Source organism: Sander vitreus, chromosome 15, assembly GCF_031162955.1.
Source record: "Sander vitreus isolate 19-12246 chromosome 15, sanVit1, whole genome shotgun sequence".
NCBI lineage: Eukaryota > Metazoa > Chordata > Actinopteri > Perciformes > Percidae > Sander > Sander vitreus.
Genome location: NC_135869.1, coordinates 5,016,763 through 5,029,865, shown reverse-complemented (window position 1 = coordinate 5,029,865; position 13,103 = coordinate 5,016,763). Strand labels below are relative to the sequence as shown.

At 39.0% G+C, this 13,103-nt stretch overlaps 1 protein-coding gene across 1 annotated transcript; it reads right to left on the bottom strand.

The window, feature by feature from the left end:
• Positions 1-4,280: 4,280 nt before the first annotated feature.
• On the bottom strand, positions 4,281-9,805 carry LOC144530529 (transmembrane protein 238). The gene is made up of 2 exons (XM_078270127.1): positions 9,127-9,805; positions 4,281-7,587 (listed from the first exon to the last, which is right to left on the bottom strand). Exon 1 carries the CDS (start codon positions 9,662-9,664, stop codon positions 9,140-9,142), a length of 525 nt encoding a protein of 174 aa, XP_078126253.1. The 5' UTR covers positions 9,665-9,805; the 3' UTR covers positions 4,281-7,587; positions 9,127-9,139.
• Between the last annotated feature and the right edge of the window lie 3,298 nt (positions 9,806-13,103).

Below are 13,103 nucleotides of genomic sequence, written 5' to 3'. Positions count from 1 at the left end.
AAAAGGCACCAAAAACTCTGAAAGAAGCCAGAAAGACTCCCTCCAAACCCTCCAGAAAGGCATCAAAAACGTCTAAATAAATTGTCCAAAAAAACTCAAAAAGGCGCCAAAACTGTCAAAAATAAGGAACAAAAACGTTTAAAAAAAAAAAACAGGCAAAAATGTCGGAAAAAGCAACAAAATCATTGAAAACGCGACAAAAACTACAAACAAAGCCCAGTTTTGATTATTGGGGGGTCGTAACACATTCCCCCATCCGTCTTTTGTATAAACATAAAGTTGTCACTCATCTGGCGATGTGACTGCTACTATGTCCATTATTTTTACAGTCTTTGTTTTTAACCTAGTCTCGTTTTAATCCCAACGATCTGAGCCGACAACTGATTTTTTATGAACGAGAAGGATCCTTTCTAGCCATAACCAACAGTGGAAGAAGTATTCAGATCCTTTACTTAAGTAAAAGAACTAACACCACACTGTAAAAGTACATGGGTTTGTGTGCAGAAATCTTAATGTGTAAAGTAACTAGTAACTAAAGTTGTCAGATGAATGTAGTGGAGTAGAAGTAGAAAGTGGCATGAAAAGAAAAGACAAGTAAAGTACAAATTTGGACTTAAGTACAGTACTGGAGTAAATATATTAATAGTTACATTCAACCACTGGTCATAACCCCTCCATGCATAACTTTTACATAGCCAGACCAAAGAGTTTTTAAACCCTAAGAAGCAACCGCTCTTTGTGAACAATCCCAAAAAGAGGTTGAATACAACCTAATCTAAGTGACAATGAACAGCATTTACAGTGGCACAAACGGGTATATAAGGTTTATTCTGTTGTTTTAATGTATGCCTGTTACCAAATAAGCAACTGCTATTGCAATGATATTGGGATCTATTCAAATAATGTTTTCAGCTGGATGTCACTGTGAATAGTGCAACAAACTGCACTCAGGCTACTGCTTGATAATGGGTAAAGATTTGGGATTTGAGTGCTGAATGGTGTGGTTGTACTTCTGTTATAAAAACTTACTTTTTATGGATATGAAATTGACGATGGCAAAGATGACAAAAAGATGTGTATGGTAATAGATAGACGGATAGACGGATAGATGGATGGATGGATGGATGAATGGATGGCAGAAGCGACAAAACTTCTGCCAAAGCAAGTCCTTCTAATATTGTAATATTGTTTTGAATGGCAGACATTATAAAACCAAACAGCACATACTGTACCTAATGAATGAATGAAGTATGAAAAATGAACAGAAATGTTGTTATGAAATGAAATATCCTTATGAAGATAATAAGGACTCCAAACTTAGTGTAGGACTGCTTAATCATCAAATACAGCCATTTATTGAAGATGTTTCAAACAGACTCCCTTGTTTGTTTGCAATCAGTTATGTCAATGGGAGGGTCCAAACTTATTTCCACGGGATGTTTCAAACAAACACTCAATAGACTGCATATGAAGTTGTGACAGATCTGTTTATTCTGCTCCAGGTTTAATGACTAGATCAAATACATATCAGGGTAACAACATTGGCTAAGGTATGGGCTACTTATGTATGTGCCAATGTGTAGGCCTGCTTTTTAAAATACTACCACTAGGAATCGCCTAAGGGATATTTTTTTCAATGGGAGACACTACAGGCAAAACCATTATTTTTTTGAATTTTGAATTTTGAGGCTATTATGTTTCTTCGTTCTGACTATTGGGGGGGGGGAAAAACATCCAAAATATACATTTAGATGTTTATTTTTACCCCACTTTGTCAATTTGCGCCTATAAATGTCTCCTAAATTCACCAAAAGTTAGCATTAGATAATGCCTCATTTCAGAAAATGTGTAACACAAAAATGTACAACCCAGTCTCACAGCAGTTTGTGAAATGGTCATGAGACTGTGTTGCAATGTTGAAATGTATGTCTTAACGTAAGTAATCAACTGGGGAGGTTTTTATGTTGAAATCTGTTAGTTACTGTAAAATGTTTGACCCTTTCACCTGCAGTGTCGTTTTCTCCATATGGGTTTTTCTCAGACTCTGAGCAGGAAATATTCACTTCAGTAGCACTTACATACACCAACCTTTCCACTTTCATTTCTATCTATATTCTGAAGGTTTTTACCGAGGGGTTTGTTCAGATATCATTCGTAGCCCGATTCATATAACATTCTATACCTTAAAACGTGGCGAAAATGGATTTTCGTATGGCTGTTGACACCATATTCTGATTTATGGAGTGATAAAAAGAGATATCCAAAATTACCTCTGTAAAAACGTGTCAACAAAGTGACACATGCATTGTGAACCTGGCTTTATCCTATGTTTTAGATTTCTGTTCTGGAACTGTATGCAAATTAACGCATATTTAACAAGATAATGCACAATTTGCGTAAATAAACATAAGATTTCAGAAAACTTGTAATACAAAAAATATGTGTTTTAATGGAAGTCATCAACTGGGGAAGTTTCATGCTGATATCTGTTAGTTATTTGTTTTTCCCTAACCACCTGGGGTGACACTTGGAGACACTCTGAGACTCTAGTAATGCAGTTTGAGCTCATTCATACATAGAATATGGGATCTCTGAAATATATTCTATTTTAGTCTTCTGTAGTACAATCGTAAGATGGTACAATTTAAAAATGATGCTTTACAATAAGACTTATTGTCTTATTGTATATTTTCCACTTCACACCAAACACATGATGCGACCACTATCTTTGAGAGGCTCGCCCTGCCCTTTGTCTTTTTTTATTTCCTTAAAGACAACGGGTATAGGGGTGAACTCTAGCTCACCCAGTAAGAGCGTGCGCCCGATGTAGGCTGAGGCCTTTGCAGCGGCCCGGGTTTGAATCTAACCTGCTGCCCTTTCCTGCGTGTCATCCCCCATCTCTCTCCCACCTTTCCTCTCTATCCACTGTCACTACAAATAAAGGGAAAAAAGCCCCAAAAAATTATCTTAAAGACAAAAGACAAAGGGTATAGTATAAGAATATACAATAATATACATCTACAGAGACTATCATACTTTTTTGTTTCAGTGTTGTCCAGTATTTACACTCTAAACCTTTGATGTAAATTTACAGCTAAAATCTCACAGCATCTTACTGTTTTCGTGTTATGCAGGATCATACTGTAAATGGCAATGCATTCTGGGAGAAAATATTCCAGCACTATCGGTGAATGTCACAGATTACAGATATTTACTGTTAATACCAATGCATCTTGGGAAAATAAAGGAAAAGGCGGGAATTACACCGCAGCCAGTATGTTACTGTAAATTCAAGTAATACAGTAAGAAACTATGTCTATTTACAGTAAAATACCTTAAAATTTAAAAACAGTATGCACACTGTAAAATAAACAGTAGTTTACTGGCGAAGCTGCTGCCAGTGTAACACTGTAAATGTACAGTGTACGTATGCAAAGTGATATTCTTTTTTACATTAAATGTAAAGCAATGTCTGGAGTGATGCAGAAAACCTTTACCAACGTTAATCATCTTTAAAATATGATGAATCTGTGGTTTTCAGGTAAGTTATCAGAAATTCAGTCAATTCTAAATTGGATCAATTTTGATAACGTTTCTGGTGAGATGTACTACTCATTGATTTTTCTCAGGTACCATGTGCCAGCTGATGCCTTTATACTTGCAGTTTTTTTGCACCATATTTTATGCCTATGGTTTTAAGTCATGAAGAGCAGTGCATGAGTTTTCTGCCCTATGGGCTTTGTATTTTGTAAAACTTTATGGACTTGTGTACTTTTCACTCCATTGGAAATAATGTTATAAGTTGTCACAGTAAACGTGTAAATCCCCATTCCACAGTGAAAGCGGTTGAATGGACTTCTTTGCAGTGTACTTGTAGAATCACTAAAGCAGGCGGAAGGTTTTTAAGTCAGAGGAAACAGCATCATAAACAGTATCATAAAGCTGGTTCCAAAGGTTAGACACTGAGGCTTGTTATCAACATGGGTGGGAACAAAGAACCTGCTGCGTTGGGTTGGCCAGCTACACCTCTTTTTTTCCACAGCAGTATTCTGATCACCAAAGTCATGTATGGATTACATCATATATTCATATTCAGTTTTCCCCTGCTGTAACATGTTGGCTGCTTCAACAACTTAAAGTGCCCAGAAGGATTAGTAAGTCCCAACTAACAGGTAACATAGAAATCATAGTATTCATCAGTCTTGTAACATAGAAATCCTAGTCTTCATCAGTCTTTAGTAATGTAAGGGCCACAGCAGAAACACAGAGGTGCTGAGCAGTTTGGTTTTCAGAGCTTTTTTTTTTTTAATGAAAACATCTGCTTGGGCTGGAAATGAGAGTGGTGAAAGTGAACCAATATAGTCAGGTTATGGGCTGGACATCTAAACAATCAGCTGAAACTCAGTGGAAAGCTCTGTTAAAAAACGATTTGGTCACTTATATGCATCACTAACACCAAACTGTGTTGGTTTAATAATACGTTTTACACTTATTCTTAGAACACTGGTCAACAAACCTCATTTATGTGAAATTGTACCTTGTGTTTATTTGTTAAAAAAGCAGAAATTATTTATTTTGACTAATAGTTCAGATCGAAGACTGGTTTATGTCAGTTTAGTCAGGAGACTTTTTTTCAAATGTTATAAAATGCATTCATTTTACCTGAAGAACATTGTGTGGAGCCATCCATGTTATTTTTGGGCAATTTGGTTGAAGAAACCCATATTACTGGTATAAAAAAACTTTGAAAACGTAACACAAGGGTCCGGCGGAGGGGATTCAGGGGATCATTGTCTGTAGGTTCATCTTTATGAGCAACCCCTTTACAATGCCACGTTGTTAGAATAAGAACATTGGTTACAGCTGCCAGAGACAACTGTGTTACAGTATTCTAACCAGGAAGTTGTGAAATGTGTGATTACAGTCAACTGCAGGAAGTTTGGGTCAATCCATCTCATGATGATGAAATGGAAAATCAGCTGTTTGCTCAAAAACGTTAGAATTAAAACCAGACTAAGTTAAAACCAACAGGTATATGACTGGGCCGTGCGTGCTAAATTGGGGCCAAATTGTTCCAGGTATAGTCAGCAGCAGGTGCCATTTTAGTGCTGAAGCACCCCTAAACTTGATCCCGGCACCCCTAAAAAATAATTGCTAAAAAACGAAACAAAAATTGTGTTAATCTATTGTGAGCTATACGGACTTCTGCCCTGGCAATACCCCAGCATCGTAAAAACCAAACCCAGAACCTAGATGTAGAGATCATTCAGAAAAAGATTCTGAGCCATTTTCAGAAAACAGTGCTTGTCAGCCGTTAGTCAAAAGTTATTAGTACTGCATTTTTGGGAATGGATAAATATCCAATTCAATTTATAATACATTAAAGCATTAAAGTAATTTTTCTTAGAAATGTTGCTGTCTTTGTAGTTACATAATTCAGAGTTTCCCCTACCATGATGGTCCAAAATGATGTTTAAATGCACAGTTAGCACAGTAGAATAACGTTTGAAAAAACTATGTTAAAAAAGCTCTGATCCTAGAATCGCCCCTGGGCAGCGGTAGTGTCTATAATGTGAATTCTTGAATATTAAATGTATATCTGCAATGTTCTGTAGCATATGACATGCTTTAGCTATGGAGTCAAATAATTGACTAAATTGAATATAATCATGCTATTTTAACAATTTGCTGTTCTGGATTAGTCATCAAAAGAATAGTTGCCAGTGACAGAAATCATCGCGTTAAAAAGGCACAAGACAAACCACGCTTATGGCAAAAATGAACTCAAATCTCTTTTAAATGTAATCCGTCTTTTCTGTATTTCTCTCTCAGTACATGAATAACTTGTAGCTTGTAACTTGAAGAATGAATCCCCATTGATGTGAGCTATTCCTGGATAATGAAAGATAATGTAGCTGTTCACTTCATTACATGTCCCACATACAAACGTGTGTGTTACTAAGAGATCTGGCACTCCATCATGATAAGTCTCATTGAGATCAAAACCTCTTTTATAAAAGAGACCTGAGAACAAATTAGACATACAGCGTCACAACAAGACAGTTTAGTCACACAAAGCTCTCATCACATGCACACATATATACACTAATTATAACAATATCACAAATACTTTTGAAAATATACCAAACATGAATAGAACTTTAAAGTCCCAGGGAGTCCGAGATGTCTCCTACAAGCAGTGATAAAAAGATGGCATTCATGTTTAATATTAGGAGTGGGCCAAAACATCAATACAGCAATATATTGCGCGATACGAGAATCGATATGCTGGTGCCAAATATCAATATTTTAATGAATAAAATAAGGCAAAGGGAAACTTGAACAAGAGTTAATGAGCCGAAGAGGAAGACGTTTTCAACGGGATGGCCATCAGTTTGAGGGAAATATCAGATGCCACAGCCACGTTTAAATCCAAAGTCTGGACCCAGAGTTGCTCTATAGTTATGTCATTTTAATTTACAGAGTGGAAAATGTTTCCCAGTTTGGACATGCAGTGAATAAAGCGAGCAAAGCTGCACTTAACCTTTTCACGATCATTTTGTATTCATAGTTAGACCAAAAACCTCGAAAATAGAGACTAAAAAAAGGCAACAAAAACGTCTAAAGTGACAAAAACTGCAAAAAAGTGACAAAAAAACTCAAAAGGCAACAAAAAATGGTGGAAGAATTGACCAAAAAAAAACTGAAAAAGGTGACAAACCTCAAATAATTGTCGAAAAAGGCAATAAAAACGTTGAAAAAAGCGGAAAAACATCCAACTAAGCAACAAAAACCTTAAAAAAGGAACAAACTATTTGCAAAAAGCCCCGTAAATAATGCCTATGCAACCCGTTCTCACTCCGAACTCGTAAAATACGGACGTTTGGGCAGTGGCGTCAGATACGACGGAAAAAGCGCCCTTCAGCGTGTGTGTAGAACGCACCGGGGAGAGCAGCATTAAGAGCGACTACGGTAGCGAGTATTATGAAAGCCCAAAAATCTGCATAGGTTGGTTGGGGTGGTGGATGGGTCAAACAACACAGGACTTTCCCCCAGGAGACCCGGGATCGTGTCCCACGTGTCACGTTTCCTAAACCCAACCGTCGCTTTCTTCTTTTACTAAACCCAACCGTCCCGTTGTTGTCCTGCATATCATGGAAACGTAAGCCCACCCACGACCTTAACCTTAACCTAACTGCGTCAAAAGGGACGGCAATAGTCCCGACCAAGCTCGTTTAGATAAAGCGTGTTCACATATGACGCTAAAGGAGACTTTTAGCGTCAATAACACCGCCAAAGGCACCTGACCAAGAGTCTGTATTTTTTTACGCGATGGGAGTGAGAATGTGTTGGCCTATGTGGTGAGCCATGTATGGTATCGTGAGGTACCCTCAGATTCCCACCACTATTCATACATAACTGTAACTAACCATACATTTTGATAAAGTATTTGTTAAAGACTCAACAATACATTTTCCAGATATCATCATCAATTATTACTAATGTCTCATTAAACACACAAACGGTAAAAAAGTTGAGGATCCAGTGGAGTCAACTGAAGACACCGTAGGCAGGCTGGTCGAGGGTCTGCGGAGGAGGAAACGGATGATCCATCATTATTAAAGCATGTGTGGAGAAGCCACTGAACAATCAGAAAGTCTTCTGAGGTTTCAGTTAAGCATGCTATGTTGTTTAAACGGAGGGCTTGTCTTTTAGTGAGCAGTGTAGTTAATGATTTATCCAGTGATAAGATTTTTTACAGCCACGGGTGCTTTTAGTTCCGCATTTAAACTACATTTTGCTGAAAGAAAATGTCACTTGTCATGTCACTTCATGATACTCAGCTAGGGGAACGCCCTTATAAAAACAAGCTCTTGTTCATAGTTTCAGTCATAGAAATAAACATTTTGTTTATAAAAACCCATGTTATTTCTATGGTTCCAGTATTCTAGAACATCGTAATAAATAAAGATCCAAATCCAAATCCATTAGATTGTGTTTGTATAGTATGGCCTATTGATCCGACACCAAACACACAAATACAACACTATGACTATTTGTTGATTTCTGGATATTCACTTTCACTGACATAAATAATAATAAACTAAACAATAATACACTTTTGTTGGATCAGATTTAGCTTTATTCATATAAGATTGTGTGGAGACCATGTGTTGCCAATGGGGGAAAAAATATCAAAGCAAACTTTTGCTATTAAAGACCAAAGCTTTTACTGAGGACGTTGTGTTATTTCTGCATGGTATTATGGGTTTTAATGACTGGAGGATTTTACATTCTACATATAGGGACAGTGACATAGGGTAAAATAAAAATTAAGATTAAGAGGAAAAGGTTTTTGTATTTTTTTCATTAAAGTTATAGCAGTGGGAAGGGGGCTTTTGAAACAGCTTTCGATCACTACTAAGGGACATGAGATTTATATAAAATATAATTTCACAGAAAAAGTAAACAAAAGGTTAATAAATGTTGATAAATGGGAAAGTGTCCTTTTTTGTGGCGAGTAAAGGTTTTCTTAGTTGGATGGGGTCACATTGATGAATTTGACCTGGCTACAGCCCTGGCTGTTGTTACAGGTGCAGCCCATGGAAGGTGAATTGCCAAATGTTTAACTATATGGCTCTTAAAATGAGAATTCTTAGTTGAAACGTCACTGGTTCCCATGATCCCCATTTTAGTAGCGCAACAAAGTTTCAGGTTTCAACACAAACAGTGCTCTTATAAATAGGCTATGTATAAAACAATATGTAGCCTAGGCATAAAGAACAATGACTTAAGGGAACAAAGTCCAATTAAGATCTAGGAATCTTAGCTGCAGTAGGGATATAAATATGCTATAATACTGTGGTAGACAAGTGAGTAATAGTCAAATGTATAAACTGTAGGCTAGTTTATGGAAATAGGTTGGGCAGTTATAGTAAAACTATGTAGCCTAAGGTCTACACTATGAGGTTATCATTAACAGGTTGTAGACAGGAGGCCATGCATATAAATACTGTATAGCCTATGCTAGGCCTATAAACCGTGTTGGATAGCCTATATAGGATGTATATATAGGCATTCTGAGCTCTGGGTCATTTTATAGTGTATAGGCCTACTCTGCCTCACCTGTCGGCCCGCACTATGCAGGTGAAGTCTCTGTTGTCGTTTGCGGCATTTCCATGTCACAGCCCGCCACTGAGAAGACAGCAGTGTGACTGGTATCCTCCTGTGGGGTCATCGTTGCCATGGCGACGGTCACCTGCGGGGCCACCGACGGCCCTCTGGCTGACATCTGCGTAAGGGCCGCGCGCGTGCCGGGCGCTCCTCCGTTCCGACGAAGCGAGGACCTGATGCCGCTGGACACGCGGCTGGAGAGGCGCCGCACCGCGCCGCCGATGCCGCCCAAAGCGCCCTTGTTCTTCTTCAATAAGCCGACATCATCCTCCAGCTCCGCCGGGGGGACCTCGATGTTCCCGGAGTACCAGAACACCCACCAGATGAGGCTGAGGAAGATGACGATGGCTCCCGCGTAGATGAGCAGGTCGTAGAAAAACACGTTGACAAACACCCCGAGGAGAAGAACGAGCAGTCCCACAATGTCAAAGGCTACTGCGAGCCAGAAGCAGCCCACACAGCGGCCCAAGCCCCGGTATGGTGCGTCCATGTCAGCACATAAGACTCTCACATATGAGAGTCGCGGAGGTCTGTGTTATTCCCCGGAGGCTGGAGCCTCTGTGCCCTGGCATTGAGTTTCAGAGCGGCTGTAAGGTGAGTCAGGTGGAGGCTCAGCCTGCTCAGGTCGCCAGCCTGAAGGGGCGGGGTGCCCGCTGGAGGAGGGGCTGAAAACTCTACCTATACCTACCGGTAAGCTTTTTTTCCCCCTTTTCTTGGACTAGACTAAACCAGAGCATGGGCGTACATTTAATCTAACAGCCCAAATTGTATGGTTGTAGAGGATATGTGTAGTTGTGGAACTCCAGTAAGTAGGCTAGACAAGGCTATTTTATTCACTTTAAACATTGGATGAAGTGATTCTTTTCTCTAACATACAGTAGATGATGCTGAACCAGGCAATTTACTGTTCATCAATCTTGTTTTTATTTTTTTATTTTAATGAAAGTTATGTCTGAAAATATATACATAAACATGAGTCCAACATATTATTAGCAAAGATAAATATATATATATATATATATAAACTAAGAAGTAGTAGAGTATTCATAAGGGGCTGATTGTGGACATTAGGGGAGCTGAAGACTGCAGATTATCCCCCAACAGAGCAGAGGTGGAGCTTTAGGTCTGTGGCTTTAATTTCCTGGTTCTCCACATCCCTGAGGACCTGTCTATTGTAACACCTCCACCCTGGTTAAGGAGGCACAGTCTATCTCTTAGGATCCATGTCAACTTGGACTATCTGACCAGCTCTCTCTATCACACTTCCCCCCCAACCCCCCGCTGCTGTCCAGAGCGTGTCAACAGGCTGCTTGCGTGCCGCACCAGGAGTTTATTGTTCGGCCGTTAAGTTTTAGTTTTATTTTTAATATCCAATGCTGTCCAAATCGCTCCAAAATCCAAACCCCAAGTTCATTGGGTACCCAGGAAAGCAAGTCTGAAGTAGATTGGATGAACAGTTCATGAGATATTTCATAGAGAGACGCAGAGACACACACACACACACACACACACACACACACACACACACACACACACACACACACACACACACACAGAGGCGTCCTGCTTTATTAGATAGATAAAACACTTTTTTCAAAACACTACACACAATTCTCTACATAAAACACAAACATCAGGAAGTCATTTGCTTCCCTTTTCCAAACACAACCATTCAAAATGCTACACATATTCACCAGGTCACACACACTCCTCACATGTGCAAACAATAACTGATCACTAACCAACCACTTCTTTACAGTTTTTTTTTTTCCAATTGCTAACACACTAAAATGACATGCATAGCACAATTATTTAAACTGACACACAGAGAGCAAAACCTCTTGTCAAGTCTCCAAAAGTCTGAACACATTCTCTGCTTTACACACATTTTGCAATTCAAAATGGCACTTTTGAAATGCACTGAACACGGTTCTCTGCATAAGACACAACAATCTGACATAAAGTCACATGTTTTGCCATCAAAACACTGCCATTCAAAATGACACTACATGAGCTAATTGGCCCATATATGTGCCACCTGGGCCCCGTTTCAAAAAGCAGGTTTAGTGAAAACTCTGAGTTTGTTAACCCTGAGATGAGGGAAACTCTGGGTTTTCTGTTTCAGAAAGAGAGGTAACTTAACCTCAGAGTCAGTTACTATGGTAACTGAGTCTGTGAACCTAACCTGGTCGGGAGCAGGTTTTCTTCAAGAAACTCCAGGTTTCTTCTCTCTCATTTCCTCATTCATTCATTCAGTCTGTATCAGGCGCATTTTAATGGTTTGTTATCAGCATGAATAAAAAAAACTTATTGGTTTATGTTAGGCAGATTATGAAACGTTTTTTTCTCAAACATGTCATGTCTTTTTGTCGACGATCCCGTTGATGAAAAAGCTGTATTACTTCACAGAGAGTTTACGTCGAGAGATGATACTGAGTCCCGACTAAATGTATTTTCATTTCCAGATAACCGATTTGAGAGGTATTTCTTTTCACAGTCCATCAGATATGTAGATACCTTATCCGTCCTCATATCACTAACATCCACCATCGTGGACAGGCTTTAACATCCCAGCAGATTCTTTGTGTCACATTATGTTTTTTGCAAACGGCAGTTTTCTTTATAACATTGGTGATGCGGATCATACTGTAATAGTAAAGCCACTGTATGCAGAGCCGTCAGAAAAGTGTGACTCGCTCTGAAACGTTTTTTTAAACGTTTTTTGTATTGTTCCCTGGACACAAACCAGTGAGAGGTGTAATACAATTCCAGTTTTCACCAGTAATATTATCAGTTAACTGTGATTAAATATGAAATGAATACACTGTTAATGCTTACGCATTGACTCGAGCAGCAATTTTCTCCCACACCAATTCTCTCTCTGTTGCAGCACCAGCCGCTGTCTTGCTTTTTTAACTAAATACATGTTCAAACTCGCTGTTTGTATGCATGAGTATTTCTGCCGACCCGTTTGTTTGTGGTTGTTACCATGGTGAATCGTAGTATCATATTATAGGTAACTGCAAGGCAGCATGAATGGAGATTCGTGCTGTCTTTTTATTGTGGTTGTCCACGTGCTTAACTCTGAGTCAACCTACTCCGAGTTGATTGAACCAACTCATATCAACCAACATGAGTCTCTTTGTGGCGTCCATAATTCAAACCGACTGTGACTGTGACTATTTCAGCATATCAATCAATCAATCAGACTTTGTTTTGCACTTTTGCAATTGTGGAATGTTGCTTCATAAAAAAAACGACACACACACATAAAACAGCAATACAAATAAAGTACAAATTGTTATTTGTATTATTATTAAGTTGAATAGAATAGAATTGAATATAACTCATCTTTTTTATGGAATAGAATGTTATGTGTATTTAGAGTCATAATCATCTGATAAGTGTTAGTGGTGCAGGTTAATGGTGTTGTATGGAGCACCTGCAGTGAGTGAAAGTCCGTACTGCACTGTTGAATCAATGTCCAAAACCTTCAAAGTCTTCATTTACAGACTTATATACATGTTTGCATCAGTGTCATGTATTGACAATCAGAGCGGCATCATTTCTGTTGTATTTGCATACTGCACACAGACAGATGGACGTGCTGGAGGTTAGATCAGTTCATCCGCTGGCCTTTGGCCTGGAGCCACAGAACAAAGCTGAAGTGTGTGTGTGTGTGTGTGTGTGTGTGGGGGGGCAGGGGTTTAGGGAGGTCTGCAACAAGCGGCCATGTTGATCTCAGAACAATCAATCCAAATCCAAACAAGAGATGGATGTGTCCAGTAGCATTTCTCCGCCTCAGTAATCCTGTTCTAAAGGATTTACATACTGTAGCCCACCAGCAGCCACAACAAGCAGAAAGGATTATGGAGAAGATGACAAATAAATAAATAAATAACAGAGAGCAACAATCCACAAGGATACGA